The sequence below is a fragment of the Calonectris borealis genome, chromosome 1, assembly GCF_964195595.1.
Source record: "Calonectris borealis chromosome 1, bCalBor7.hap1.2, whole genome shotgun sequence".
Classification (NCBI taxonomy): Eukaryota; Metazoa; Chordata; class Aves; order Procellariiformes; family Procellariidae; genus Calonectris; species Calonectris borealis.
In genome coordinates, this window is record NC_134312.1 from 133,370,723 (window position 1) to 133,397,667 (window position 26,945).

A 26,945-nucleotide genomic window follows, 5' to 3' on the forward strand; every position below is an offset into this window, starting at 1 on the left:
TGCTGTGTAGGTGAATCAGAAAATACCCCACCCCCTGTTCTAGGTTTAGCTGCCAACACCCTTCCTCCAGACCCTGTGACCTCTACTGCTCCTGCTGATTCCTTCAATGGTATTTCAGAGAATCACAGTACCATCGTGTCTCGTTTCTAACTGTTCTAATCACTGTAATCCATCCACTGATCTTGTCCTTCCTAACCACTGTTTTCTTATTATTTCAGTCTGGTACTCTATGGCATTACCCTTAGCGATGTCGACCAAATGTCTTTTAATTTGCTTTTGATTTTTGCCATGGTGGAGCGGTGCATGCCTCGCATTCCAGCACAGTAGAGGCATTTCATGGTTTTCTCACTAACTGTAGACTTCTACTGCTCAGATTCTCATCTCTGTTAATTCTGTGGGTGCTCTGTGTTTGTATGTGTGTGTAAATATAATTACCCGTATATTTGACAGTTCTACTGGACATGTGCAGGTGGTGTTGAAAAAAAATTTCAGTTGCACAGTAAGAGAAGATGTGTTATGGAGACCATGTTTCATCAAAGCAGTCCTCTCTTTCCATCTCAAGGGCCTTTTTCTGCAGTATTTTACAAACAAGCAAATTTGGTATAAACAGCCAATGCTGTATTTTCAGCCTCCTGAAGTGGATTTTGGCCAAGCTGCCATTTGTAACACACTCAAGTAGTTGACTTTGTTTGGGCAATCACATTTTGTTTTCTTTTGTATTGTTCAGTTATCTTTTTTTTTATTATTATTATAAAAGGACTTAATACATTTATTATAAAAGGACTTTTTTATTATAAAAGGACCGTGAAGTAGATGAGTGCTTCAAAATTAAGAATGGATTGCATATAGGATTTCCAATTTTGATTGCAGATGTACTTGGCATTTTGAAGACGCAACACAGCCTGTGCTTTTAAGAACGAGGCTCCTTCTCTCCCCCCAAAAGAGGAGCTGGGCTTGAATATTACTCCTGCAGAATGCACAGTAAATGTCCTGCCCGTGCTCTCACAGAACTATTATTTCTGTGCAAACAGATTCAAATTTTTGTACTCGTTGTTCATGAACAGAAAGATTTGGATGCGCAGCTGATGTTTTGTAGCATACCAGCATTGTACCTGCTTTCTTAAAAACACGAACGTAGAGAATTGTATTGTTTACTGTAGTAGATGGAGGCAAATGTTGCAGACCCCAGTGAGGCAACATTTCAATGGATGTAATAGGGAATGCAGTAACTTAAGGGCTGCAGAATTAGGGCCACGTATATGTCTTTAGCTGAAAGTATTTTTGTTTTTGAAAGAAAGAAAATTGAAATTTAAGGGACAAAGCATCTATACTTTTAGCTTCTGAGCATCATGCAGTGATTGTCATAGAGTAGTACGCAGTAATAATAAGTGAATAACATTTTTCTGTCATTCTGTTGAATAAATGGCAAGGTCGGAAATAGGTATTTGCTCAAACAGACTGTGTCAAACAGTATTTTGGAAGAAATAACAGAAACAAAAATGAAAGCACTTGAGGTAGTACCAAAAAGCTTTTTTTTTTTAAAAAAAAAAAAAATTTTCAAGCACAAAAACTAAAGCCAAATGGCTGGTGCCAGATCAGTTATTAAAACCGTTCTCATTGTGCAAATGCAAAAATGTTGATTATTTCATTTTTGTATTAGAATAATAACCTGACGTCTATCCCCACTCTTCCAGACTGAAAGTAGAGGGGAGGGGGAATGGGGGGAGGAGTTCAGAGTTGTCATATGTGCAATTCATTTTCTTTAGGTAACTTTCTGCTCGTGCTGGTATTGAATATCTTGTATCAGAATGGCTTCACTCATTCAGACCTGATATACCGCCACAGGCAAATAATTATATAAAACATAGGCTACTGTAAAACTGAGATGTTGAATTCACAAGCAGAAAAGTTGCATCCCAAAGCATGTCTTATAAAATGCTGGTCCTCCAGCAGTCGGAAAGAGCTTATCTCATGCCTTATTCAGTGCTATGATCAGTGGCAAGGGCCAGGAGTACAAACACGAGGTTAATTTTGGGAGTTTATCAACACTGTGATGTGAATACAAATATCTTTAATGCATCTCTCTGCAGCATGTGACAAACTTTCAGCTTCTACAATGAATCTGCCAAAGCAAATGGAATCGCCAATCAGTAAGCGCCTCTCCTCCTCCACAGCGGCAATAACACATTCCCCCGACAGAGGCAAGTGAATATGCTGGTCTCCTATCAGCATAAACTCTCCTTCTGCTTAAAGCACTTCTTGTCCATATAGCTATATAACTCTCTTATGTCTATTATTCAAAAGAACTCAAACATTTGGGGGGTCGTAAGTTAATACAATAAAATAGTTCTGCAGCCTGTCCCAAGACTGTGCTGCCGTGCTGGAGATCCTAGGCTAGCAACAAATGCTGTGGTTTTTTTTTTTTACTGATTCTTTTTCAATTTTTGATACTCCAGCAAACAGTGTTGTAAGTACCTGCTGCGGCTGCAGCAATTTCCTGTAAGTGTACAGCTGGTGATCTTCTAGCCAAATAATGAAAGACAAGCAAGCCAAACACGTGGCTCAACAATAGGCGTGGGTTGTACGGGCAGAAGTGGCAGAAGTATACGTCCCATTAGCCACCTGGGAGACTTCAATCTGGTGACCAGAGTTGTAGAGCCCTTTAATTTGATTTGAAACCCTGATCCATCAGAGGCTCAGCAAAAGATCTTGCGGGATTAGCGGTTATTAAACACGACACAGAGGACTGAAGGATTTACCCCACTGTGAACTCTTTGGATTTTTCTTTTTTGGGGTTTGTTTTGTGTGTCTTTCTTCCTTTTTCCCCTCTTTTTTTAAATTCTAATGAGAAAAAAAAAATTGACTGAAATAAGTGACAATAAAGGCTTATTTCTAGAATGAAAAGAAGGTAAATTTACTTTCATTTCTGAATTGCTTAATGAAAACTCATCAATAGCTTTGAGGTTATTATGATAGATGGCTATATATATATATGCATGTAATAGGAACGTCTATAAATATCTTTCTTATATAGTTGATGCTTATATTTGTGGAGTAGGAAGGAATGCAGGCATGTTGTGTAAATAAGACTTATATAATGCGGTGAGACTGCAAATTTTAAATGCAGTCCCAGTATGGTTGGCACATTAGTGAGTAGCTGCGCTGTTATACCAAATGTTTCACCTTTTCTACTGGGGAAAAAGGCAAACCTTTTTCATGCTGAGTCATGAAAGCAACCATTTTGCAGAATGGAACATGCCTCTGTGGAAGAACAAAATGCAACACAGTCTTAACCTTGCTATATTTATTGTACAGGTGGGAAAATAAATTAAAATGATGGAGAAACCTTTTTTTCAGAGGGAATGAAAATTATCATTAAATATTTTAAATCTCAAACACTTAGAGATTTTTTTTTTCATTTCATTTAATCATTTCATCATTTTGTTTCAGTTATTTTAATGTAACATTGTTTTATTTCTTTGCATTTTATTTTATTTGCTCCCATCCTTCAGCTCACCGCATGCATCTTAGTCCAATGGAAAACTTTATTGTTTCTCGACTCCTGACTCCCACACAGTCATCTTTAGCCAGAAGCAGAAGTACATTAATGCTTTCTGAGCAGTACAGTAATCCAGGTAAAAATGTGAATTACTCACTTTGAAACTGTTAAGGTATGATTTTCGTTGCATTTGAGTAGTTGCTGAAAGAAATGGAGTACTATGAACCAAATGACAGTTTACATGATAGCACAAAATCAGCGATGAACTAAGTGGTTCATGATAGCATATTTAAAAGCTTGAAAAAACACATCATCTTGTCTGTCTTGTTCTGAATATCTTTTTAAAAAGAAGATAATTTAAAAAAAAAAAAAAATTGAATTAACAAAATCACTAAAACCTAAGCCAATGGAAAACTGAATATATTCATTTAAGAAACAATTTTTTAGACCAGTGTGTGACACTTCTCAGAGGCTTTATTTGATATATTAATGTAATCCCCTTTCATACCCAAATAGTATATAGAACAAAAATCCCAGTGCACCATTTGAGCCTTAATTATTTTTACTAGGGTTCCAGTTCTTTGCTGTTAAATTACTTTTTGCCTTTAACTGAGTGACTGTATATGTATTTATATATATGTGTGTGTGTGTGTGTATACACATATAAAATGGTACTTACTTAGAGGAAAAAGCAGACACACTGGTAGGAAGGTGTCAGTTCCAGAAATTATTATCTTCAAGACACTAAGAATTAGGGATGATAATTACTGTTTCTATCTGTAAAAGGCAGTCTAATAAAACCCTTATTTTGCAAACATCTACAAAACTCATGTTTCCAGTCTTGCTAATACTTAAGCAAGTGCCTGACTTCCAGAGTAGTTCCTACTTATAAATCTATACCTGGTCATAGTGTTTGCTGAAACAAGGACAAAAGTTCAACAGCTGTTTTTGCTTTTATTAAAAAAAAAAAACAACACCCTAAACCCCACACCCAAATGCCTGTCTGCAAAAGGAAACATTATTTTCAGGATAAAACTAGTTAGATGATAAAAGACTGATCATCTTTATGATCGGTATTTTCATACACCATGGTTGAAATAGGCTCAGGTCCTGCATCTGTTCAGGGATCAACTACTGCTAAGAGTGAACAAAAGCCAACTCTAAATTAGATCAGTGTATTCTGCTTAAAATTTTGAGGTGAATTGCTGGGGCCACCTACAGATGTTGTTTTCCATGTTGTTTTTGATACTGAAGAAATCAATAGGGACTTTCTTCCCCACTCATTTTGTTTGTAAACTCCCAGCTTTATCTTTCTCTTCATCACAGGATCTTTAAAGTAGTACACTGGCATGTCTGACAAGGATACAATTTGGCCTGCAAACTGCTTTTTCCCTGAGCTGAAACAGGAGTGCTGATTCTGGGAACAGCTCTCTGGACCAGCATCCTCTTGCCATTTCCTCGCAAGGCAATCAGGCTGTAGCACAGGTTGCAAACAGCATCAGCACTCAGAGTGGCCATTGACGGTTTTGTCAGTAATTGCCAGTAAGAGGGTTGAGGGAGATCTCCCATTTGTCATGTACTTTTCTCCATAGAAGTAGCTTCCTGAACAGGGAAGAGGGCTCTTCCTTTTCAAGAGCTCATACTGTGCCTCATGTCGTTATGTTTGGTCCAAAATTGCTCTGCTCCTGCATTTTCTGTAAGCTTAGAAATGAGGAGTCTCAATCTAAGACTCTTTCTCTAGGGCAATGCATTATTAATGTCACTCTGAGTCAAGATATTGAGGCAAAGAGTTGTTATTGGACACATATAATTACATTTTTTTTACAGTTGAAATAAAAATACTTAAGCAGCATTTAAGTTTCTGAACAGTTTTCGTAATATTCAGTGAACTTTTGCCAACTTGCTGGAAAATCAGTCAAAGAATACACAGGTCCAGTTAAACTTAAAAGCATACAAAAAGGCTTCATAAGAAATTTTATAGGACTGACCCCAATAAAAAGATACTGGAAATGTGAATTCCTTTACATTTGAGCATAATTACTGCTTTTCCAAAGTCAACATCCTTCTTGACTTCAGTTGAATAAGATTGGAAACACGCTGTCACATAGTTACAGTTAGTGTCTGTCTTATTAATAAAGCATATACTCTGTTGATTGTCCTATATGTATGTGAAAGTTTCATCCCAGAAGGCAATATGAACAAAAACAGGACTAAAATATCCTATTTAAAAAAAATCCTGTTCATATTGCAAATAAAGAAAAAATACCCAGAAAGAGTTGTCCTGTAAGCTGTAATGCATGTGGCACACTCAAACTGATGTCTACCACAAATAACAATAACTGAAATACCTACAGCAGCATTTAGTTTAGGTTTGGGTTTGTTTTTTTTTTTTTTTTTAATTAAAGTAATATTTTGAAAAGCAATTAGGTATTTAGGAGCCTTTGCCATGTTTAGGCTTTTTAAAAAAAAAAAAAATTCCCTACTCTTCTGTCACCTTTCCTGTTTTGCAGTATTTGTTCACAAGTGACCCAACTAGAATTGTTTGATTACTCTTTTTATCATATGCAAAGGAAGCTGGACTTTTCAGAAGAAAAAAGAATCACAGTCATAGTCAGGTGATTCAAAAGGCGTATGAGTAAGAGAGCAAAATTTTAGACATAATTAAAAAAAAAAAAATCCTATAAAGTTCAGTTGAGGCATTTTTAGTAAACATGGGACCATGCTGAATGTGTTATATAATGTGATCTTTTGAAATACTTTTTAAAAAACCTTGAAAACTACCTTTGAACATTATAACATAAAAGTATGCTGTTTTCTCCTCTCCTTTACTTCCTCTGTCTGTGCTCTGTTTTGCTCTTGTTATTGTACTATAACTCTTTAGTATTCCATATCTGTCCTCGTGTAGCACCAGCTAGTCCTCTTAAATCTCCCTACAAGCCTTCCCCCACCCGAAGCGCCGACAGAAAGAAGGCAACTTCACCCTCCACTTCTGATGCTGTGAAAGGAGCGGCTGCAGCTGAAGTTACTCAGGTGGGTTTGCAAAGGTTTTGATTTCACTTCTGGGCAAACCGATATGGCTTCTGGTTGTTGTCTTTCCCTTTACATTTATAAAAAGAAAGTGCTACCCCTGTTGTAAGAAACAGCAGTAAGAAAGTAAGCCTTGCATGCATCTGTTGCTTTCGTGCTCCCATTTAGCAGCATTTGAGTATCTTCCTCCTCCTGGGAATCAGTGTTGAGCACTGGTATTTGGACCAGCAACACCTTTATTTTCAGGGAACTGAGATTTCTGGCACTGGTGTATGTTTCTGGACTTGCCTGTAACTTCTGGGAATGGGGATGACAAATAGGCTCTCTCTCCTGAGTATGACTATCCAGTCTTGCTGGTTAATTAACAAGCTTCACATATTTCCGAAACTTGCCAAGTGTATTGACAATGCTTCTGTTCTATACCAATTGCTTAACTCTTTCTGTGGACATTTTTAATGCTGTTTGCTTAAAAGGTGCATTATTGACCCACTGTAGTTTCCAGAAAAGCAAAGGCAAGTCATTCACCTTCACTGAGTCTACACAATGTAAGGCATGTTTTAAAAAATTTATGCTAGGGCTGTAAAATTCACATAAGGTCCTGTGTCTTGTAATAGTTAATAGTAGGGGGATTCGTGCCATCTAAATTAGATGCAAGTGAGAGGACCAAAGCTGGGAGCTGAAGATTTGTGTAGTGTCTTTTCTTAGGTGTGATTCACAGTTTACATCCAGCAGCATTGCTGCGAGATGCCTGGGTGCACTACTGACCATGTCTTGAGAGGCGTTGCAGGAGCATATAGATGATTTTGGAAACTGCACCCAGTGCCACCGCCCCTCCCGAGATCTCCTGGAGAGTCTCTGATGTGATGTTACTTATCTGCAACTTGTATACTATGTCCATGTAAAATAAAAAACTATGCACCTCAGTTGTGAGCTGGTGTTTAAAAAACTTTTAGCTTAAATGTATGTTACACAAATCTGTTTATATGCCATCTTGTTAATAAAACTATCAAATGTATTTTTGATGCATTGATCCTAATTATCGAAACCGAAATGGACTGTGTTTCTAGACTGAGAAGATAAAGAAAGAGAAGCGACCCGCAACACCTGGTTCATCATCTGGTATGGGATCTCCTCTAAGAAGGTCCGATTCTCCTGCTGCCATGTCCAGAAGATCTGCATCACCTGCGACGCCTAAGTATGCCTTTCTTATTAGTGGTCTAATATGCTGTGAGCTTCTTGTTACCTATAAAGGAGACATAGATTCTTGAGGAACTTCCTTTGAAGTGTTGTGTAAAATCTAGTTAATTTTAGTTATATATACACACATATACAGATGGAGAGAGAGACAGAGAGATGTAGATAAACAGGTATAATATATGTAAAACTGTGTAAGTGGTCACTAGAGACACTTCTCTGTCTTCTCTCAGTCTTTTGAAATCATCATGGTGCATTTCATAATTCATGTGAAATTTTATTTAAAATTTATTTTTAAACATGCTTTTGTTTTATTTGGTTTTGAAGAAACTCTGCCTAATGTGAAGAAATGCACAGAACATGAATACTAACTAGAAATTCCGGCATTTAAAATATGCATTTCCTATTGCTGGCATGACCATCTGGTTCCATAAATATACTTAACTATGCGTCATCTAAACCATCCATTTTAATCTTTGCTTATTTGCAGACCTCTCTGGGTTTGTGGCTTTTTGTTGGGTTTTTTTTTTATGCAGTTGTGGACCTAAAGCATATCTGGGCTTACTAGCAATTGAGTTGCTTTTCTCACTTGTCTTTTGCAGACACTCAAAACTGTAGTCTGTGTACCACAGCTTGCAACTCATGAGTCTAAGCAAATGTGTCTTCAGCTTTCTTAGAACAGGATATTAAGTCTGGCTCAAATGCAGAAGTATGCTAAAGTAATCATGGTCTACAGTAGTTATCTGATTTTTTTTGTTTTATTTTGTTTTTCCCTAGACCCTGTTCATGGGTCCCACTTCTGTCTTGAAAATTATCTCCTTGTGTCTTTATTTATTTATTTATCTGAACCTGGCCATATTCTGAACGAGTCTTGATGATCCCCTTTCTGATTTTCTTCCGGTTCAAAAACTAGCTGGTGTTCCTTTTCTGTTTCAGCTCTGAGTGCATAGCCCTTTAATGGAGGATGATTTTGCATGTGAATCTGGTGTTAGACAAAATACAGGAGATCATCTGACTCTGGGCGTTCTTTCTGTTTTAGACATCCCCTTATATGCAGCTGGGAGATTGGAATTCTTGGTTCATATTACAGGGCTACAAATTCTGAAACTTTCATATTATATATATATAATGTCATCAGATTCTGAACTACGTAAATTTTGTGAAGAATGGAATGATATGAAGTGTTAATGGCAATCAGCTTTTTTCATTGCAGTTTTGAGCAGATCATTGTCTAGCGGCACTCCAAAACATACAGAGGAAAGTTTGAGCTATAAAAATGTGTATTATTCTGTAAGTACTGATATTCCCTGTTCAGAATGCATCTTTCAGTTCACTCGGCCAGTATAAAAGACATACCAAGAGACATATTTAGTTAAGCAAAATGATTGACGGGAAATAGATTGCTGAGAGTGAAGCACTTCTTGATGGGCAGGCATTGAAAAGGTTGGTATAGTGCATCATAGAGACATCTGGGGGGAAAAAAAGAAAAAGATTTTGTGAAACAAACAGGTGTTTAGTGCTTCATGAAAAAAATATGCCCTGTCTTAATTTGTAGCACTAATTTCCGTAAAAGGTTAGGCAAAGATGGAGGCTTTTTTCCCAGGGGTGCTAATTATGAGAACCTTTTTATGGTGAAATGTTTTCATGCCTATAAGGAATATAAACTACTGGGTTTGGAGGAAGAAGCAGATGTTATAGGGAGGAATTAAGAAGCCTACTGGTGGGTTTCTCTGTGATTGTGAGCCACAGTAGTTATCCTTTTTTCTTTTTTCCTCCCCCTCTTCCTTGAGAGACTCTGATTCTGACCACTGCTAGAAATGTATTACTGAGCACTTAATCTTAACATGGCCCAATTAGAACACCCTCCTTGACCTTATGAGAGATACAGTGAATAGAGTTTAAATCCATGTTTATTACTGATTGCAGAATGACAGTTCTGCTTCAGCACTCTTGAAACTTCCCCTCAGAAATTTAAAATAAAATAAAAAAAGGTGTCCTGATCACCATATTATATTATTATATAAAGGTATTTATATAATAAATAAATAAATAAAGCATTTCTTCATACAACTCAAATGCCAGATAACGGTCTGGCTGGTCAGTGGATTTAAATATAAGCAGTCAGGCTTTTGGAACCTCCCTCTAGATTGTATAATCTTACCTTTTCATTTTAAATTAACTGTGGAACTTAAGTATGATTTTAATGTGTCTAAATATGTAGACAAATCTATCTGGCCAGGGACGTCAAAGGCAACAAGAAAAGCTTCTACAGGTACGTCGGGGATAAAAGGAAGACTAGGGAAAATGTGGGCCCTCTCCGGAAGGAAATGGGAGACCTGGTTACCCAGGATACGGAGAAGGCGGAGGTACTCAATGACTCTTTTGCCTCAGTCTTCACCGGGAAGTGCTCAAGCCTCACCACCCAAGCCGCAGAAGGCAAAGGCAGGGACTGGGAGAATGAAGAGCCACCCACTCTAGGAGAAGATCAGGTTCGAGATCATCTAAGGAACCTGAAGGTGCACAAGTCCATGGGACCCGATGAGATCCATCCGCGGGTCCTGAGGGAACTGGCGGATGAGGTTGCTAAGCCAGTATCCATCGTATTTGAGAAGTCATGGCAGTCCGGTGAACTTCCTGCTGACTGGAAAAGGGGAAACATAACCCCCATTTTTAAAAAGGGAAAAAAGGAAGACCTGGGGAACTACAGGCCAGTCAGTCTCACCTCTGTGCCTGGGAAGATCATGGAACAGATCCTCCTGGAAGCTATGCTGAGACACATGGAGGACAGGGAGGTGATTCGAGACAGCCAGCACGGCTTCACCAAGGGCAAGTCCTGCCTGACCAACCTAGTGGCCTTCTGTGATGGAATGACTACATCAGTGGACATGGGAAGGGCTACAGATGTCATCTATCTGGACCTCTGTGAGGCCTTTGACATGGTCCCCCCCAACATCCTTCTCTCTAAACTGGAGAGGAATGGATTTGATGGGTGGCCTGTCTGTGGGTGAGGAATGGCTGGATGGATGCATCCAGAGAGTAGTGGTCAACGGCTCAATGTCCAGATGGAGATCGGTGACAAGTGGTGTCCCGCAGGGGTCCATATTGGGACCAGTATTGTTTAATATCTTCATCAGTGACATAGTGGGATCAAGTGCACCCTCAGCAAGTTTGCAGACGACACCAAGCTGAGTGGTGCGGTTGACACGCCTGCGGGATGGGATGCCATCCAGAGGGACCTGGACAGGCTCAAGAAGTGGGCCCGTGAGAGCCTCATGAGGTTCAACAAGGCCAAGTGCAAGGTCCTGCACCTGGGTTGGGGCAACCCCTGGTATCAATACAGGCTGGGGCAAGAAGGGATTGAGAGCAGCCCTGCTGAGAAGGACTTGGGGGCACTGGTGGACAAAAAGCTGGACACGAGCCAGCCAGGTGCACTCCCAGCCCAGAAGGCCAACCGTATCCTGGGCCACATCAGAAGCGTGGCCAGCAGGTCGAGGGAGGTGATTCTGCCCCTCTGCTCTGCTCTGGTGAGACCCCACCTGCAGTACTGCGTCCAGCTCTGGAGCCCTCAGCACAAGAAAGACAGGGACCTGTTGGAGCGGGTCCAGAGGAGGGCCACAGAAATGATCAGGGGGTGGAACGCCTCTCCTGTGAAGAAAGGCTGAGAGAGTTGGGGTTGTTCAGCCTGGAGAAGAGAAGGCTTCGAGGAGACATATTGCGGCCTTTCAGCACTTAAAGGGGGCTTATAAGAAAGATGGGGACAGGCTTTTTAGCAGGGCCTTTTCCGACAGGACAAGGAGGAATGGTTTTAAACTAAAAGAGGGTAGATATAGACTAGATATCTAGGAAAGGAAGAAATTTTTTATGATGAGGGTGGTGAAACACTGGCACAGGTTGCCCAGAGAGGTGGTAGATGCCTCATCCCTGGAAACATACATGTTCAGGTTGGACCTGAGCAACCTGATCTAGTTGCAGATGTCCCTGCCCCTGGCAGGGGGGTTGGACTAGATGACCTTTAAAGGTCCCTTCCAATCCAAACTATTCTATGATTCTATGAAATATTCATTCTCCTTGCAAGCCTGATGATCTTTTACAAGTTTAATCTTTCTCCTTCTAGCACACCATATGGCCAAGAAAATACCCTGGAAAAATAAGAATATGTATTGTACGGCATTAGTAGTTAGTGAGCCTGCATAGCACCTTAACTTCAAAAGCTGTTGAGGAAAGAATCAAGTATGGCCAGTGATTTAAATGATAATTAGCTGTATGCATTTTTCCTCTTAAAAGTATGTGACTTGACGTTGAAGTTTTCTTCGTATTGTTCTAGTTAGTAGTTCTTTACAGTCGTCATCTTTGTTTGTGAGTGGTAGTTGCTCGTCTTCTTTATATGTTATTTCATTATTTATTAATTTAAAAGCTCTTTTTATCGTGGTAAAGTAACTGAAACAGGCTCAAACAAGACAATTAAACTTCAACCTAAAGAGAGTGATTGATGGCAGAACAGATTCAAAGTAATTACATAAATAAAATACAAATGTTTGAAGATGCAAATTATTACTGAGAAAGCAAAAAAGATCAGCCCAAAACATAACGTCCAAGACAAAATGAGTGAACAAATATGGATCTGAAAAGGAGAAAAGAGGAAAAAAATAAAAATATGTTGAGCAATAATTAAAAGCAAGGAAGGAATTCAAAGCTTGAAGATACTTGAAAAAGTAAATATATCAAGAAACATCACATAAGAAAGAAACCCAAAACTATTGCTTTGAATCCAGTGTGGATCAGTTGACAAAGATGAAAGTTAATGGGTTAGAGAGCTGGGATAATTGAGAAATTATCTTTTATTTTTACAATTGCTATTGGATCTGATTGTATAAAGTGCTTGTGTTCTTCAGATCTTTCACAAGATCAATAGTACCAGGCTTTTTGGTAAATTTTTTTTGATGCTTCGTCTTCAAAGATCTATACGTTAATCGGTTTATTCTTGCAGTATCCCTCAGAGAATAGGTAAGTGTCCTATCTTACAGATTGGCAAAGCAATAAAGCCAGTGTCCTTCACATGTCTTTGGGTAAATAGTCCCTTTGAAATCAATGGGACCTTACTGAATCAAGGAAGTAGGATTTAGTTTTAAGTGTCTTCAGATAAGCCATCGTATAAGCCAGTGAATAAAAATGGAGAGCTCTAACAAGCCTCTATGTTACATTATTTTGCCAAAGCAGTACCTCATATGAGGAGAAAGGGCAGGGGGGAAGGGAAAAGGGACTGCAGCGCTGCTGGTGGGTGGTGGTTCTTGGTTCATTTCCAGTTCCCAGTCTGTGTCACTGTCCTTTGCTCACAGTTTCACTAACTGAACCTGTAACTTGGTGGTTCTTTTGGGTGACATCCCACTGCAGCCGTTGGGACACACTTTGACGTCAGAAAATGCACATGCTCAATCAAATTACAGAGTACCGATGAAATATGAACCTAGAGTAGTACAAAAAAGCCCAAACTTTTAAAAGTTTTGAAAACGGCCTGTTAGAAAAGTGTCTGCATGTGGTGAATTCCTCAGAGAATTCTTCGTCCTGCAGTGACCTAGTTTTAGATTTTTATTTGATACGTGCTACATTTACTACTCTTGATCTTTGTTTTGCCTTGGAAAGATAAAAACAATGGGTAGAATGTTGGATCAAGACTATTTTGAGGGTTTTTTCATCAGCTAGCTAGAGAATGGGCCAATTCAAGATTTTTAAAACATCTGTAATAATGCAATCAAAAAAACTATTCTATAGACCTATGCTGAGTTTGTGCTCTTTTAAGAGATGTAAAAGAGAAATGAATCTGTCTCTGGCTAGAAAAGATCAAAACTAAGAGCGAAAGAAAACTGCTTTTGAGAAAATATCACAGATAGCACAGCAAAAATGTCAGAAACCAGGAATAGCTTGTGATCAGAGCAATCTCAGAAAGCACGCTTGAGAACATGCAGGTCCTTGGTGTGGTTTCAGCAGAGCTTTTGTTGAATTAATAGGGAGAGAGGGGAAAAAAATAATGCAGCTCTGGCATCGCTGCAGATTTCTGATTTAAAGTCAGCCTTCTGAACTGCTGTAACCAATGACCTGTCACGTACCTGGCTTTTCAAGAAAGCATACTGTTCTCTACTTTGCTAAATATGGACAAAATTGTATGTGACCTCTGACTCATGTGTGGTGCACATACTTTATTTTCTATGCTTAGCAAAAGTAAGCTCAGAACCCCTTTTGTGCTCTTCCTGAGACATTCTTCTGCAGTATGGGCTATCCCTCTTTTAAGTAAATAAGAGCCATTGTAATTTGAGGATCCCCAGACCTGATAAAGGTTCTTGCAGTGCATGTAGGGGTCATGTTAAGAATGGCTTCTTATAAGCTACTGCCCCTATGTCAACACAGGGCAGCTAGGTGAGAGAAAATGAAGACCTCCTGGAGGGAGGAAGATGCTTCCTGTACTTCTGTATTCCCCTGTCGAACTTAGTGACTGAGATGAGCAAACTTTCAGACAACTAACATGCTACCACTTCTTGGATTTTGGGGAATGGTCTTAATTCTCTGATCCTCATCAGGCACACTTCTGTGTTCCCGCATTCTTACCAGGGTTTCATTACATCCCTTTCCTTTTCTTCCAAGGCAAAAATAAAACATTTTTTAAACCTAAGCAGACCCCTTTGCAAGCGTTTATACATTTTCCCTTAATAATCCCATTTTTCTATCTTCACCGTGAAGTTTGGCCCTTTCTGGTAAAAAGTAGCATATTTTAATACTATTAGAAGGAGTGAGTTTTTTCCAGTAACAATTCTGCCTGTGTCTAGGAATGTTAAAGATGCTAAGTTGACAATTTAATACTTTCTACTGGCATCCAATAAATGATTTAAAATTTCTGAAAAAATATTCTTATTCCTGATGGACTTTCTCAGCTTTTCACTCTTTGCACTATGCTGTTGTCATCCTTGCAGTAATCAGTCTTTTATATGCTTCGCCCTTTTAGTTGCTTTAAAACAAGCAAAGCCATACTTGTTTCTTGTTCTTCTGGCCAAAGAGCTGTAAGAAAAAATTTCTGTAGGTCTAAAAGTTCAAAGATGCATTACTTAAATAATAGATTCAGCACATGTTTCTAGTGCAACAGGTAAGTTGTGCAGCCAGTCTGCTCTAATTCCTGTGCAGTGCAAGACACATAGCTCATGACTAGACTCCTTCCTACTGACCTCTTTAATTTGATTGTCATGTCTTTATTAGAGAACAATTACTTCTGTGCTAATACTGAAAATGACTCAGCCTTAGTTATGTGACTGTTTTGCTCCTCCTGTCACAACAAGTTAAATAAAAAGCATTGCAAGGAATGTGTGGTAGAGTTGGAAATGTAAACCAAAGACAACAAGAAGGGACTATGCTTTGAAGAAGTGTCTGGTTAGCAAGAAGCATCCTCTGTGCTGCATAGAAGACTAAGAAAGGTTGTTTGCTTTTATTTACACATTATATTTCTATAAGATGCATTTGGAAATGACTAATGGTGAGGCACATATGAGATGTACGTATGTATGTGGGGCCTTGAAATCTCTGCCTTTGTCTCTAGGAGGACCTGGGAATCCATCTATATCCTAAAGAGAAAACTAAAGACAATTCTAAAGCCAGATTTGGTCAACACCAAGAAATCTCATTGTCTTTTCCCATTGCTGTTTTTAAGAAGAGCTGGAAGTAGACTTGCCTGTCTACCTCTTCCAAAGCCTGTTTCTGTCAGGGAGCAGCAGGAGCAGGTTGCCCTGCAAGGCTGGGCGAGCCAGGAGCCGTGGGTGGCAGCAGGGCGGACAAGGACAGGGACCTCACCCACAGGACCCCATCCCACAGCAGACAAAAGAAGTGACCAGGGTCAGCCAAAAGTCCAGTGATAGCCAGCAAAGGCCTTAATGAGGCAGGACCAAGGACAAGCCAAGCCATCAGGTCAGGATCAGCAGGTTGGGAGGCCAGGTGCCAGCATACCTACAGCTTAGCTCAGGCAAGGACCAAGGGCGAGGACCTGAACTGACAGGGAGCTCCTGGGCCTGCAGGCAGAGGGTACCTGAGCTGAACTTCAAATTTCGTTGGGTGCTACTATTCCCCAGCCCAAGGGCTTTTTGGAGTCTGTGATGGTTCTTCAGTGGGAGTAAGAAAGTATGGGTGGTGCAATACTCTGCAATCTTTTACTCCCCATAAACTGGGCAGCATTGAATGAGCTCCCAGTATTCTGGTGTCTCAACCTCTTTCACATGCAGCATAATACGTTAGAAAAGAACCCTTTCTTCTCCTGAATTCTTGAATTGTTGGGGGGGTGGGAGTTGAAAGACATAATTTTTGTCTGCTCTTTAATGCAAATGCTGTTCTGGGTATAATAGTCTCTGGCCACACAATACTGTAGCTACATCTGTACAAATCTTTCCACTCTAGTCCATTAATTTGCAGCCATTGTCCATGTTTTTCATGCTTGTCGTCTGCCAGAATGAGTGTATAGTCCAGAAAACATACTGTAGTATATGAAACTCTATATTGTGTGGATGAAAAAAGTGATAAGGGATAATACATTTATATCACAATTGCATATCCATGAGGAAGGTTAAAACTACATGTGTAACATTCACTTTAATGTAGGATTGTTTCTTCTAATGGGACTCACATAAATCATTATTTTAAGATTGTAATCTCTTTAGTTCCATACCACTTAGTCATACAGCCCAGCCTTTCTTGATGTTACAAGTATTTAGTGCTAGTTAATGGTGTTATGTAAATAATGAATGGTGTTTGTGTGTAGTTTTATGTTTGCTCGTAATCTGTTCTTTAATGTGCACATATTCTCAGTTAATATCAAGAATCTTTTCCCTTCTGCTTTCCCAGAGATGACTTCAAGGTTATCATTCCACCTCAAGTATGCAACAGCCAAATGAGCCGTCAGCTGCATTGCTGCTGTGCATTGCCATCACCACAAGTGCAGCCGTGTAAAAGGTTGCAGGGGCTGAGTTTCGAGCCTTGAGTCTGTTGTGTTGGTGCTGATTAAAGTGCTAACTGAAACAGTGGAGCTGACTGTACAATGGTTTGGTCAGTTCTGTCTCTTTGTGGTGCGCAGTTTTACCTTGGTATATAGTAATATTGGGTGGTATTTTAGAAAATCAGATACTGTTACAAAAAGACCGTGTTTGAGAAGGCTGTATTCAGATGAAAGCAGCACATTGCAACTCATAATTGCTGCAGAGACAAAGCAGCCATAGCTTTGCTTTAAATGTTGAGATGGACTATTGAATACAGTAATGTTGACAAAATTGTTATGAAATGGCCATTATGAAAATTATTGGGTTTAGGTAGTACATGATGTCATATCTCTTTCCAACAACTTGGACAGTATTATTGGTCTTTTTGAACGAGAATTTTCTGTTAGCATTTGTACATGCAAGTTATCCAGCAGGGATAACTGGAAAACAACTGATATTACTATGTAGCCAGAGACAAGAAAGAACGATATACATAAAGACAGAACTTGATTCCAAGTTGCATAATGAATGGCGTGTTTTGATTTTTGTTTTCCCTCATCAGGACAGTTGCAAAGACTTATCCTCAGTCTCCTAAAAACGCCAAACAATATCCAGCTTCTCCTGTGAAGCATCGTGCTACTTCTAATCTCAACCAGGAAACTCCTAAAAAGAAAGCAGAAAAGGAGAAAGAAAATGTCAGTCATCAAAAATCCCCAGGAGCACGCACTGATGAGGCAGGCCAGGTGGCTTCTGAGAAGCATGTGCCTTCTGCAGGAAAGACTGAAAATAGTGAAGGTGAGTCTTATTGCAAGAATAAATTGCAAGGTATCATGGGTCTGTGAGGCTTTTAAACAGTGATGAACTGTTCTTTTTATGAAACTGCTCAGTCATGGGTTTATGAGAATGTGTAAAGGTATATACTAGAACCAGTAAATGTATAGTTTTCACCAGGGTTACCCACGTATGAAAAACACTTGTTAATGAGGATGTGAAAATGTTGAAATCCAGGGATGCCCTTACCTATCCTGTATTCTAGCTGCTGAAAATGCTGATGTGTGCTTTTGAAAAGCAAAGGTGTCATACCAGCGTGAACCAGGCCCATTTTAGCCTCTGTTTGAGTGTGGAAGTGCTGAGCACTCTCAGTTCCCTGCCTAACTTTCCACCCTTGGTCATCTTCTCCCAGGGAAGATCACGGCAGGAACAACTGATGCAGAAGAAGCCTCAAAAATTCTAGCTGAAAAAAGACGACAGGCCCGCCTGCAAAAAGAACAAGAAGAAAGGGAGAGACAGGAAAGAGAAGAACGGGAAAGGTATCTCTGTTGATTTGTGAAAATTATTAGCTAATAATTTAACCTGTATCATTGAGGATGCTTGAAACCATGGTGGTTTTAGAATCAAGGTGGGAACTTCAGTGTGGACATACCTGAAGTATTTTATTTTGTAAAAAAATATTTGAGGCAATTTTAAATGGGCTAGTTCACGTAGAAGAAACAGTCTTGCAGTAGTAGTATATGCCTTAAGTGCCAAGGCTTGTGTCCTTCAACAAATTAACCTGAAGCTTATCTCCCTGCCCAACTCTGTAGGCAGTTGAGGGCTTTAGAAGTGTGGGCACAATGAAAGGTTGCTGTGTCTAAGCAGCAAAATTCTGGCTTGGTTCTGGGAGCAAGCTTTTAGATTGTTCTCCACATTGGATGCTGGTTGCGAGCATCAACAAATTATGCCTTTCCTTCAAGCCCCTAATATTAAATGACTAACTCTGCATGTCTAAATGCAACTTTGTCTGTTCTCACTGAAAACATGGCAGGGAGGGGAAATTTGAAAATATTTCCTGAATGCCTGATATGCAAGGATAAGAATGATCAGTTGTCAAAGCAGCTCTTGAATATAGTGATAAAGGAGCATGATGTCCCTGAGTGGGCCAGGGACAACACAGGTGGAATTTAGACCCACCCTTTCTAGTGTACCACTGTGTTTTGTGGACTTTGCTGCTGCTTATTGAATCTGTTTATCTTCAGCTAAAACAAAGGAAAAAAGTACTTCCTTGTTTGAGGATACTACCATTCTGGGTGTAAAGTACAGGGGAAGAGGGATGTTTTTATTATTGAAGCTTTAATTAAAATGAGAATGGAAATGTTTTCTTTGACACCTTTTCTTTCAAGGGAGATTATAATTTCTAGGAAATATTTTAGGCAATGAAAATAAGATTGGAATAAAAGTGTAATAGCAACCTGATTTCTGGGCACGTGCTCAACCTCTTTGCTGTATCTTGGCTTTTTTTATGAAAATGTGTGCTGATGCATATATTATCAGTTACTGCTGATTGCGTGCCATACATACAATAGGATTCATGCTAAACAAGATGAAACCTTTTGAACATACTGTTTTGGGGTTTTTTTGCAGGCTTGAAAGAGAAGAACAGAAAAGAAAGGCAGAAGAAGAAAGACTTCGTCTAGAGGAAGAGGCTCGTAAGAAGGAGGAGGAAAGAAAACGTGAAGAAGAAGCAGCTAGAAAAAAGGCCGAAGAGGAAGCCAGGAGAAGAGCTGAGGAAGAACAAATGCTAAAAGAAAAGCAAGAAAAAGAGCTCCAAGCCAAACTTGAGAAACAGGTACCATCTCAAACACAAATGTGAAACTTTATATACATGTAAAACTTCATATACATACATATGTATACATATATTTATATATACATATAAATAAATATTTTATAGTATCTGGTAATCGGCCTGAAATAATAATGTCCCTATCATATTTTACACATTTTGATTAGAGGGAAGAAGCAGAAATCAAAGCCCGTGAGGCAGCTGAACAACTTCGTCTTGAAAGGGAACAAATCATGCAGCAAATTGAGCAAGAAAGACTGGAGCGGAAGAAGGTAGATATTTGCGTCTCATTTAAGATAATTATTTCATTTCTTGTTTAAACATGCAACCCAGGAAGTGCCCAATAGTATCTAGAAATAATAATCTGGAGGGATTACAGACTGATATTTATGCCTAACTTAGTATTTGCTACTTGCATGTTAGGGGAAAGTGGACATCACAATTTGTAACAAAGTGGAATTGCCTAAGGCAAACGACTTTCTACTAGGCACTGAACAAACACAGGATTAGCCTCTACCCACGAAGTTAAATGCCTGAGACAAACAGGGAAGGGCATGCCAAGGCAAACGTCAATTGCTGCCCAACCTGGACATCACAGACTATTGAGGAACATGAGTGACTTTGTTTTAAAACTTACTCAACAAAAGCTCCGTGTCATTAATTGAGAAAGTTAATGTGATTAACAAACAGGTTTTCTTCCACCTGGCTTGTCTCTGGTTGCATTATGCAGAGGCAGCAGGGCTGTCTGGCCACTACTGCACAAGGAAATGGCTGGAGCTGCACAACTTAGCTTTATCTACAGCTCTGTGACAGGAAAGAGAGAACAACTGCAAAGCTGCAGAACCTCTCTCTGGTTATAAAAGGTCATCTTTCCGTATATGTTTTTCCAGTATGTTATTTTAACTGTTTACCACTGAGCTGGAGACTTGTTGCAGTTGCAGATTAGAATACCAAACCAAAGTGTCTTTAAATCTGAAATAGTTTCCTTTTTTTGCACAGTAGTGCAATAAGAAAATGTTTGTTGGGAGGGTTTTTTTTAATGAACAAAGGAGAAAAAAGATAGTATTTTAGGGTAATGCCTTACACATTTCCAGCAAGAATAACTTCAGATATTTCATTTTACTTTTCCATTCCAAAAAGCCTAACTATTTTTAAAGGAAATATTTGCAAATAGTTGGAAAAGCAGCTAGATGAAAATAAGAGCTGTTGGCTTTAAATAAACGTCTTGTTCCAGAGCTGAGCACAACTCACAACTGCAAACACGTGGTATTAAAAAGCTTGCCTCTAAATTGCATCTACTGAAAAAGTCATGTTCTGTGAGACTGGTATGTGAAAGCCAGCTCACAGGTGTCTTCTGTCTTCTGTTTTCTTTTATTTTTCTTATTCTCCCTTTTTCAAGACAAGCAGGGTCATGACAGTAGAGAAAAGTTTTTCTTTTTGTCTTTTTTCTCCTTTGTCAGTCTCTTGTGTTAAATATTCTGTCTGCCTTCTCATCCTCTGATTTATTTTGATTTCTAGAGAATAGATGAAATAATGAAGAGAACAAGGAGAAGTGAAACACCAGAAGTAAAGGTACGAAACAGTGTGTGGTTGCAGGGGGGTTTTGTTTAGTTATATAATCCATATCTGAAAATTAAATTCTAGAGCAGTTCCATGTTAGTAGGTATACTTAGGTACACTCTACACTCAAATTTTAGTTGCATTTTGAACTGAGAATGACTTCTTGTTGTGTCACAGTTATTGTTGTGCCAGTGCTACAGAGACACAGTTTTATGCTACTGTTGCAGACTTACCTCCCTCACTATCTAGCAAGGTGGCAGGAGCCCATTCCTGGATGCTGGAGGTGTAATGTTTGCTGCTGTGATGTATCTTCTCCTGCTTTCTACTAGCCAGTGAATTAGTTACTGAGCTCTCCATGTTAAGTCTGCCAGGAACGTAGGATTGAGAACAAGGCAATTGTGTCCAGCTAGGAAGTGACAGAGAGTCAAATTTTCACTTCTATCCTAAGTTTCTACTAAGGAAACTGTTTCTTCAGTTACTTTCAGAGAATGTTTTCTTCTGAAGTAAAAAAAAAAAAAATTCTATGCCTAATTAATAAGGAAAAAAAAAATCCTCTCTTGCTGTCAGTGACCTTTGACCACTCCATGGCCCTGGGCTCACAAGTTTCGAGTCCAATCAGTTCCATGAAGGTTACGGTCCTTCGTCTAATACAGTTGACTTGTTACTTGATTACAGAAGGAAGAGCCAAAACTGGAGGTACCATCAACTCTGAATGTGGAAAAGCAACCAAAGGCCCTTGTTCTCAACCAGCCAGGTAAAAATCGCCGTGTTTTTCTGACCTGTTTTCACAGTCAGTTCTTTTCAGAGTTTTGTAATCTCAGAGCACTGTGTATTATCACAGGTTCTTTGCTTTCATCTCTACAGCTACATTTGCATCAGTGACAAATGTTAGAAACTGGACTCAGCTTTGTTTTGCCACGTAAGCAAAAGCAGAAGAAAGTTTCTCCTCCATTTTAATGACATAGCATTTCTGTAAATGAGAAGTTCCAGTCTGCCAGTAGGTTTGGTTGCTGCAACCACCTTCAAATTTTGTAGGTAGAAAATTCTTGCATGCAACCAAGCTTGCAAGCTTTTTATAGCATTGGTCTAAATCTTACATTTGTCTTGATGAAAAAAGCATATGTATTTAAAGAATTATTAAAGAAAATATACATATCTGGCATTTATCTATATTTTGTTTACTTCCCCAGGCTAAGGCTTTTAGTACATGACATAAAAGATAATACATTCTCTTCCTGTTTCCTCAAGTTTAAAAGATGTAGCATAAAGAGCAATTTTAGAGTGGAAAAGAGGATTGACAGTATAGTAGGATGAGATGAAACTGAGTCCTCCTGCATTGTCAGTCTTCCTACCTACTCGATCTATAACTTAAAAGCATTTGTGATTTTTTTAAAACAATTTTAATAAAGAAGTTTTTACTGTCATAATTTGCTACTGTCATAATTTCTAACCTTCTTTTATAGAGATCAATGGGTTGGCAACCTGCCTGAAAAATAAAAGCTTAGAGAGTGCTGCCTCTGTAATCCATTCTCAAGATGTAGTCGCTAATGGACTAAAGTCAGTTCCAGGACTTATTCAGCTGGAAGCTGTTGATGGGAAATCTAACAGTATGGAAGATTCGACAGATGAGGTTCAGTCCATGGATGTGAGGTACAGACCGTATCTACCAATAGAAATTGTGGAATTCATATTAGACACACAATAAGTTTTCTGTTTCATTTGTTAATACTTTACTGCTTTACTTCTCGCCTACCCCACAATGTGGCAGTCAGGTGTCTACTGTGGTGTACTCCACTCCTGTCGAGACGCAAATTGGTTGTTTCAGACAAGAGTCAAAAGAACCTCATCCCACTCTCACATATTTGGTGGGGGGGACGGAAGGCTCTGAAATCCTCTACAGTCCTTACTGATGGATTCCATACACGTTTGCCCAAACCTTTCAGATTGTTCTGTGAAAGTAGCTACTGTAGATATTGTCAGATGTCACCTTTTTTTTTTATTTATGTCAAGACTGTATAGCTATGATGCATGAGCTTTTCTCCCTCCATGCAAACAGAATAAAGGAAATAATTAATTTCGAATTTTAAGTACTTAAATGGAACAAATGCATGGAAATCAGTAAATAATTTCGTGTGTATTAAATACTGTTGGATTTTGATGGAAGGACTTGCAGGAAAGAAGGAAGTTGATAATTTAAGGCTGCTATGAGAAAGCTAGCTCTAAATTTTAAATATGGAATTTTTATATGGTGCTTCCTTAATCAGCAAGCCAACTTAACCTCTCATACTGTTTCAGTATTTCCAGTAGATCTGCATAAATACGTAAGAAATGCCCTACTGGGACAGACCAGAAGTCTATCTAGCCCATTATTTGGTCTCAGAGAGTATCAATAAGACAAACTCGTTAGGGAGAGCACCTGAGCCCACCACTTTCTGCAATCCAAGACCACACAGAAGTGTTATATTAGGGATGTTAAGAGATACAACTCTGCCTTGCCCTTTGAAATATCCACTGATGGCCCATGAGTTTATCCAACTCTTTTTTCAACCTGCTGATAACGTTTGCATCCAGGACTTCATGTGGCAGCAAGTTCCACAGTACAGTCTCACTAGGTATATTATATTCTTTGATTTGTGTTAAACCCAGTCTTTTAGTGTCACTGGGCACCCCTTAGGTTTTGTGTTGCAGGATTTGATGCAAAATAGTTTTGCCCTCAACTTATCCACCACCCTTCATGGTTTTAGAAATCTTTGCGAAATCCTTCCTCTGCCCTCTCTTCTCCAAACTGAAATGCACTAGCCTTACGAGTCTAGGCAAAGCATCAGCTGGTAGCAGCACTTCCTGAATTAAATTCTAGGATTTTTAATGTCTGAAGTATATCATAAGGTCGTAAGAAATAACTTTCTATTTAAGTTGTGAAGTGTAAGTGCTTTAGGTAAACGTTTGCAGGGTCAGGACAATAATTTGCAAGATGTAATAAACGTTTAAGTAAGGAAATGGCGCAGAGACTGAAATAATGAGTTAGCAGTAAACTACCAGAAATGTGTTTTTAGGAGATGAGTGTTCACATCACACAGCTACCTCAAACCTTAATCTTTGAGGAATATAGATTAAGTGTGACCTTCCATCCTGAACAGGGTAACCTCTTTTTGTTTGGATTGGGACATATTCTAGGTAAAGGCTTGCTGCAACTGGCCTTAAGATAAGTAGTAGTTTTTGGACAGTCAGAAGATTAATTTGGTTGTTGCTTAATGAAAAGTTACACACCTCTTATTCTGCATCTTCCTTTTGTTTATCTTTTGTATAGCCCAGCTTCAAAAGAAGAACTTATCTCTATCCCCGAATATTCACCCATGAATGAACTCATGCCTGGTGTTTCTTTGGACCAAAATGGGACAAGTAATGCCAAGGCTCTTGAAGATCTCTTGGATTTCACAGGCCAAGCTACGTACTCCAAGATGTCCAGTGATACCATTAGCCTAGATGACTGTAACAAAAACTTGATTGAGGGATTTAACAGTCCAGGACAGGAAAATACACTTAATTCTATCTGTTGACAACCTCACTTTTCAGCAGAACAGATAAAGGTACAGTATTGTGATAAATGTATTAGATATGAAAAAGTGCTGTGATTACTTATGAGCTTCCCAGAAAAATATAGCAGTTGTAAACAGCGTATGTGGAGAGAGGAAGAAAGATGGTCTCCTAGATGTTTAAATTCAGCATAATCTTTCATATTTGCAGCTCTTTGTAAATTGGCATCATATGCAAACTGAGGGTATCGTAGCAACCGAAAGTATCTGGTAAATGGAAACGTTTCCTTTATTCATTCAGAATATAGTGAAAAGAGTTGTTTTTTTTTCTTCATTACTACAATACCTTTCCTATAAGTCTTTAGAGCCTATATGCATGAAGAAAACAGTTAAAAGTGGGGCCAGCCTAGAAAATGATAGTTATTGTTGCTGCTTACTCTTTTCTGCTGCTGTAAATACTTGCGGCACAGTGTAGAATCACTTACCCTGGAAAGCCTGCAAACAATATGAAAAAAAGCATAGTAGGCTTCAGTGACACTTTCAAAGTACAATGCCACAGTCAATTTTTTTGAAAGAGTGTGTTCTACATTACAAAACTGAGGTCATCTAACTTGCATAGCTGACTTGATATTCTTCTCTCTCTTTTTTTAATTGACAGAGGTAGCAATTTGTGGAGAATATATATCCCTGTGATGCTACTGGCAGTAAAATATGAGCTTGTCACTTGAAAAAGCTTCTGCAGTCCTTGAACACTGGATTTCAAATAATCAGAGCTGAGTATAACTTTGTCTTCCCAAGGAACATGTTGAATAACTGGCTGCTTTTGGTAGAAACCAATGAACTAGAGCCTTGACGGTTTCAGGGAAGACTGAGTGTGCATTAGAATTTGAGCTTTAGCTGCTAATAAAGCACTTATTTCTTCTTTTAATTTAAAATTCATCTCAACACTTCACTGTGATTTTTATCAGTGCATTTTATTTTCAAATACTTCTTCCTTAAGCTTTATCATACATCCATTTAGACATCTTTTTCTTGTAAATAATGATGAGGTTTGCCCACAGTGCATTGAAATGAAATAATACACTGTACTTTAGTTTTGTGCCTATCTTTTTTTGTTTTTAATAAGGAGTTATTGGCAACTTGTATGCAGGTATATAATTCAAAGCTATAGCTGAAGACGCTTGAAAAATACACAACTGCTGGAATCAAAAGAGCCTTCTTACTGACTGTGGAGTGTGGGAGCTGTCCCGTTATGGTTATGTTGACACTTTTAGTCACTAGTGGCACTTACTGGTTAATATTAATTAGTCCAGGAGTGACTATCAACTATGTATTTAAAAACATACCTGTGTAACACCTGTAAACAAAGTAGGCAAAATGCCTAGTGTAATCCCTTAATATATATATATATAGTATAGCTGTAGTAGATGGAAGTGAGTGGTCAGGGGGGTGAGTTAACATGTTAATCTTTGAAGATGCAGACACTTGATTAATACCAGCAGGCTTTCTATCATGTGGAGGAGTATTTTGTCTTCCTATAGGCTCAAGAAAACAAGATTTAGCCAGCAGCAAAACAATATGTGAATGTTGCAGCAGAAATGCAAAGGCTGAGACACACACGGGGAACACTGCTAGCCCCCTTAGCATTCTGTAAGTATCTGTATGGAAAAATTCACATCAAGATGTATAATATCTAGACATTATGTGCCATACAGTGTTAACTTTATATCTGTTGGTGAACTATCATAACTTTATGCTAGATCATGTGCTGCTTTGAGGACACTTTTGTCCATTTCCTTATAAGAATAAATTATAAATACAACTCTCCTCGGACACTAACACAAAAGTGAAAACTTGGGGGGGTGGGGTTTTTTGCTTTTTTGTTTGGTTTTTTTCACATGTTAAGGGAGTTCACAGCATAGCTTGAGCTCAGTTGTAGCCCCGTTCTTGTGCTCTTTAAAGCCAGCAACGGGAAGGTAACCGATGACATTATGTGCGATGTATAAAGAAATCATACCTACAACAATCCAGCTCTATTTATGTTAGTGTACTTCAGAGAAATACTTTCTTTTGACTGTGCAGTAAGCTGTAGCATGGTACTGTGTCTTCCAAATTAGTCCTTCATCTATTTCCTAAGTAATAAACAAACAAAACCAGTTTGTTTTGTTGTGATACATTGTGTTTGACAAATGTCACATTATATTTTATTATGGTGTCATTGTATAACCTGTAGATTTCTGTATTTGCATGACCTGTATAGCATGTATAAAGGTGAAATACATTTTCATTTATGAATCTAACTTGTTTCTCAGCTTTTTTTTACTCCCAGCAAAAATATGACTAATTTAAAAATACATGTATGTTAATTTGTTCTGAGGTGTTTTCTGAAGGAGGGTGTAATACTGAATGAAGGAGTGGTTGTCAGAGCCTCAAAATATTTCACCATTGTTTCCTTTGCCATGTAATAATTTGCTTTCTGAGGTCTTGCCAATACACTTAGGAAATGCAGACGGGTGGCAGAAGAGCCT

General features: G+C 38.8%; 1 protein-coding gene across 5 annotated transcripts in view; it reads left to right on the forward strand.

Moving 5' to 3' along the window:
• Positions 1-26,717, forward strand: part of MAP7D2 (MAP7 domain containing 2) — an 86,562-nt gene extending 59,845 nt beyond the window's left edge. For 2 of the 5 annotated variants that reach the window (XM_075175117.1, XM_075175134.1), the window contains 14 exons: positions 11-109; positions 2,091-2,201; positions 3,513-3,635; positions 6,405-6,529; positions 7,594-7,721; positions 17,285-17,517; positions 17,906-18,032; positions 19,123-19,327; positions 19,492-19,596; positions 20,843-20,896; positions 21,560-21,638; positions 22,348-22,534; positions 24,192-24,471; positions 25,076-26,717. In XM_075175117.1, coding sequence (XP_075031218.1) covers positions 11-109; positions 2,091-2,201; positions 3,513-3,635; positions 6,405-6,529; positions 7,594-7,721; positions 17,285-17,517; positions 17,906-18,032; positions 19,123-19,327; positions 19,492-19,596; positions 20,843-20,896; positions 21,560-21,638; positions 22,348-22,534; positions 24,192-24,441 — 1,826 coding nt within the window. In that variant the 3' untranslated portion in view covers positions 24,442-24,471; positions 25,076-26,717. Of the gene's footprint in view, positions 1-10; positions 110-2,090; positions 2,202-3,512; positions 3,636-6,380; positions 6,530-7,593; positions 7,722-17,284; positions 17,518-17,905; positions 18,033-19,122; positions 19,328-19,491; positions 19,597-20,842; positions 20,897-21,559; positions 21,639-22,347; positions 22,535-24,191; positions 24,472-25,075 lie in introns of all 5 variants that reach the window. The other 3 variants (XM_075175125.1, XM_075175144.1, XM_075175108.1) reach the window with 2 other exon arrangements.
• The last annotated feature ends 228 nt before the right edge of the window (positions 26,718-26,945 follow it).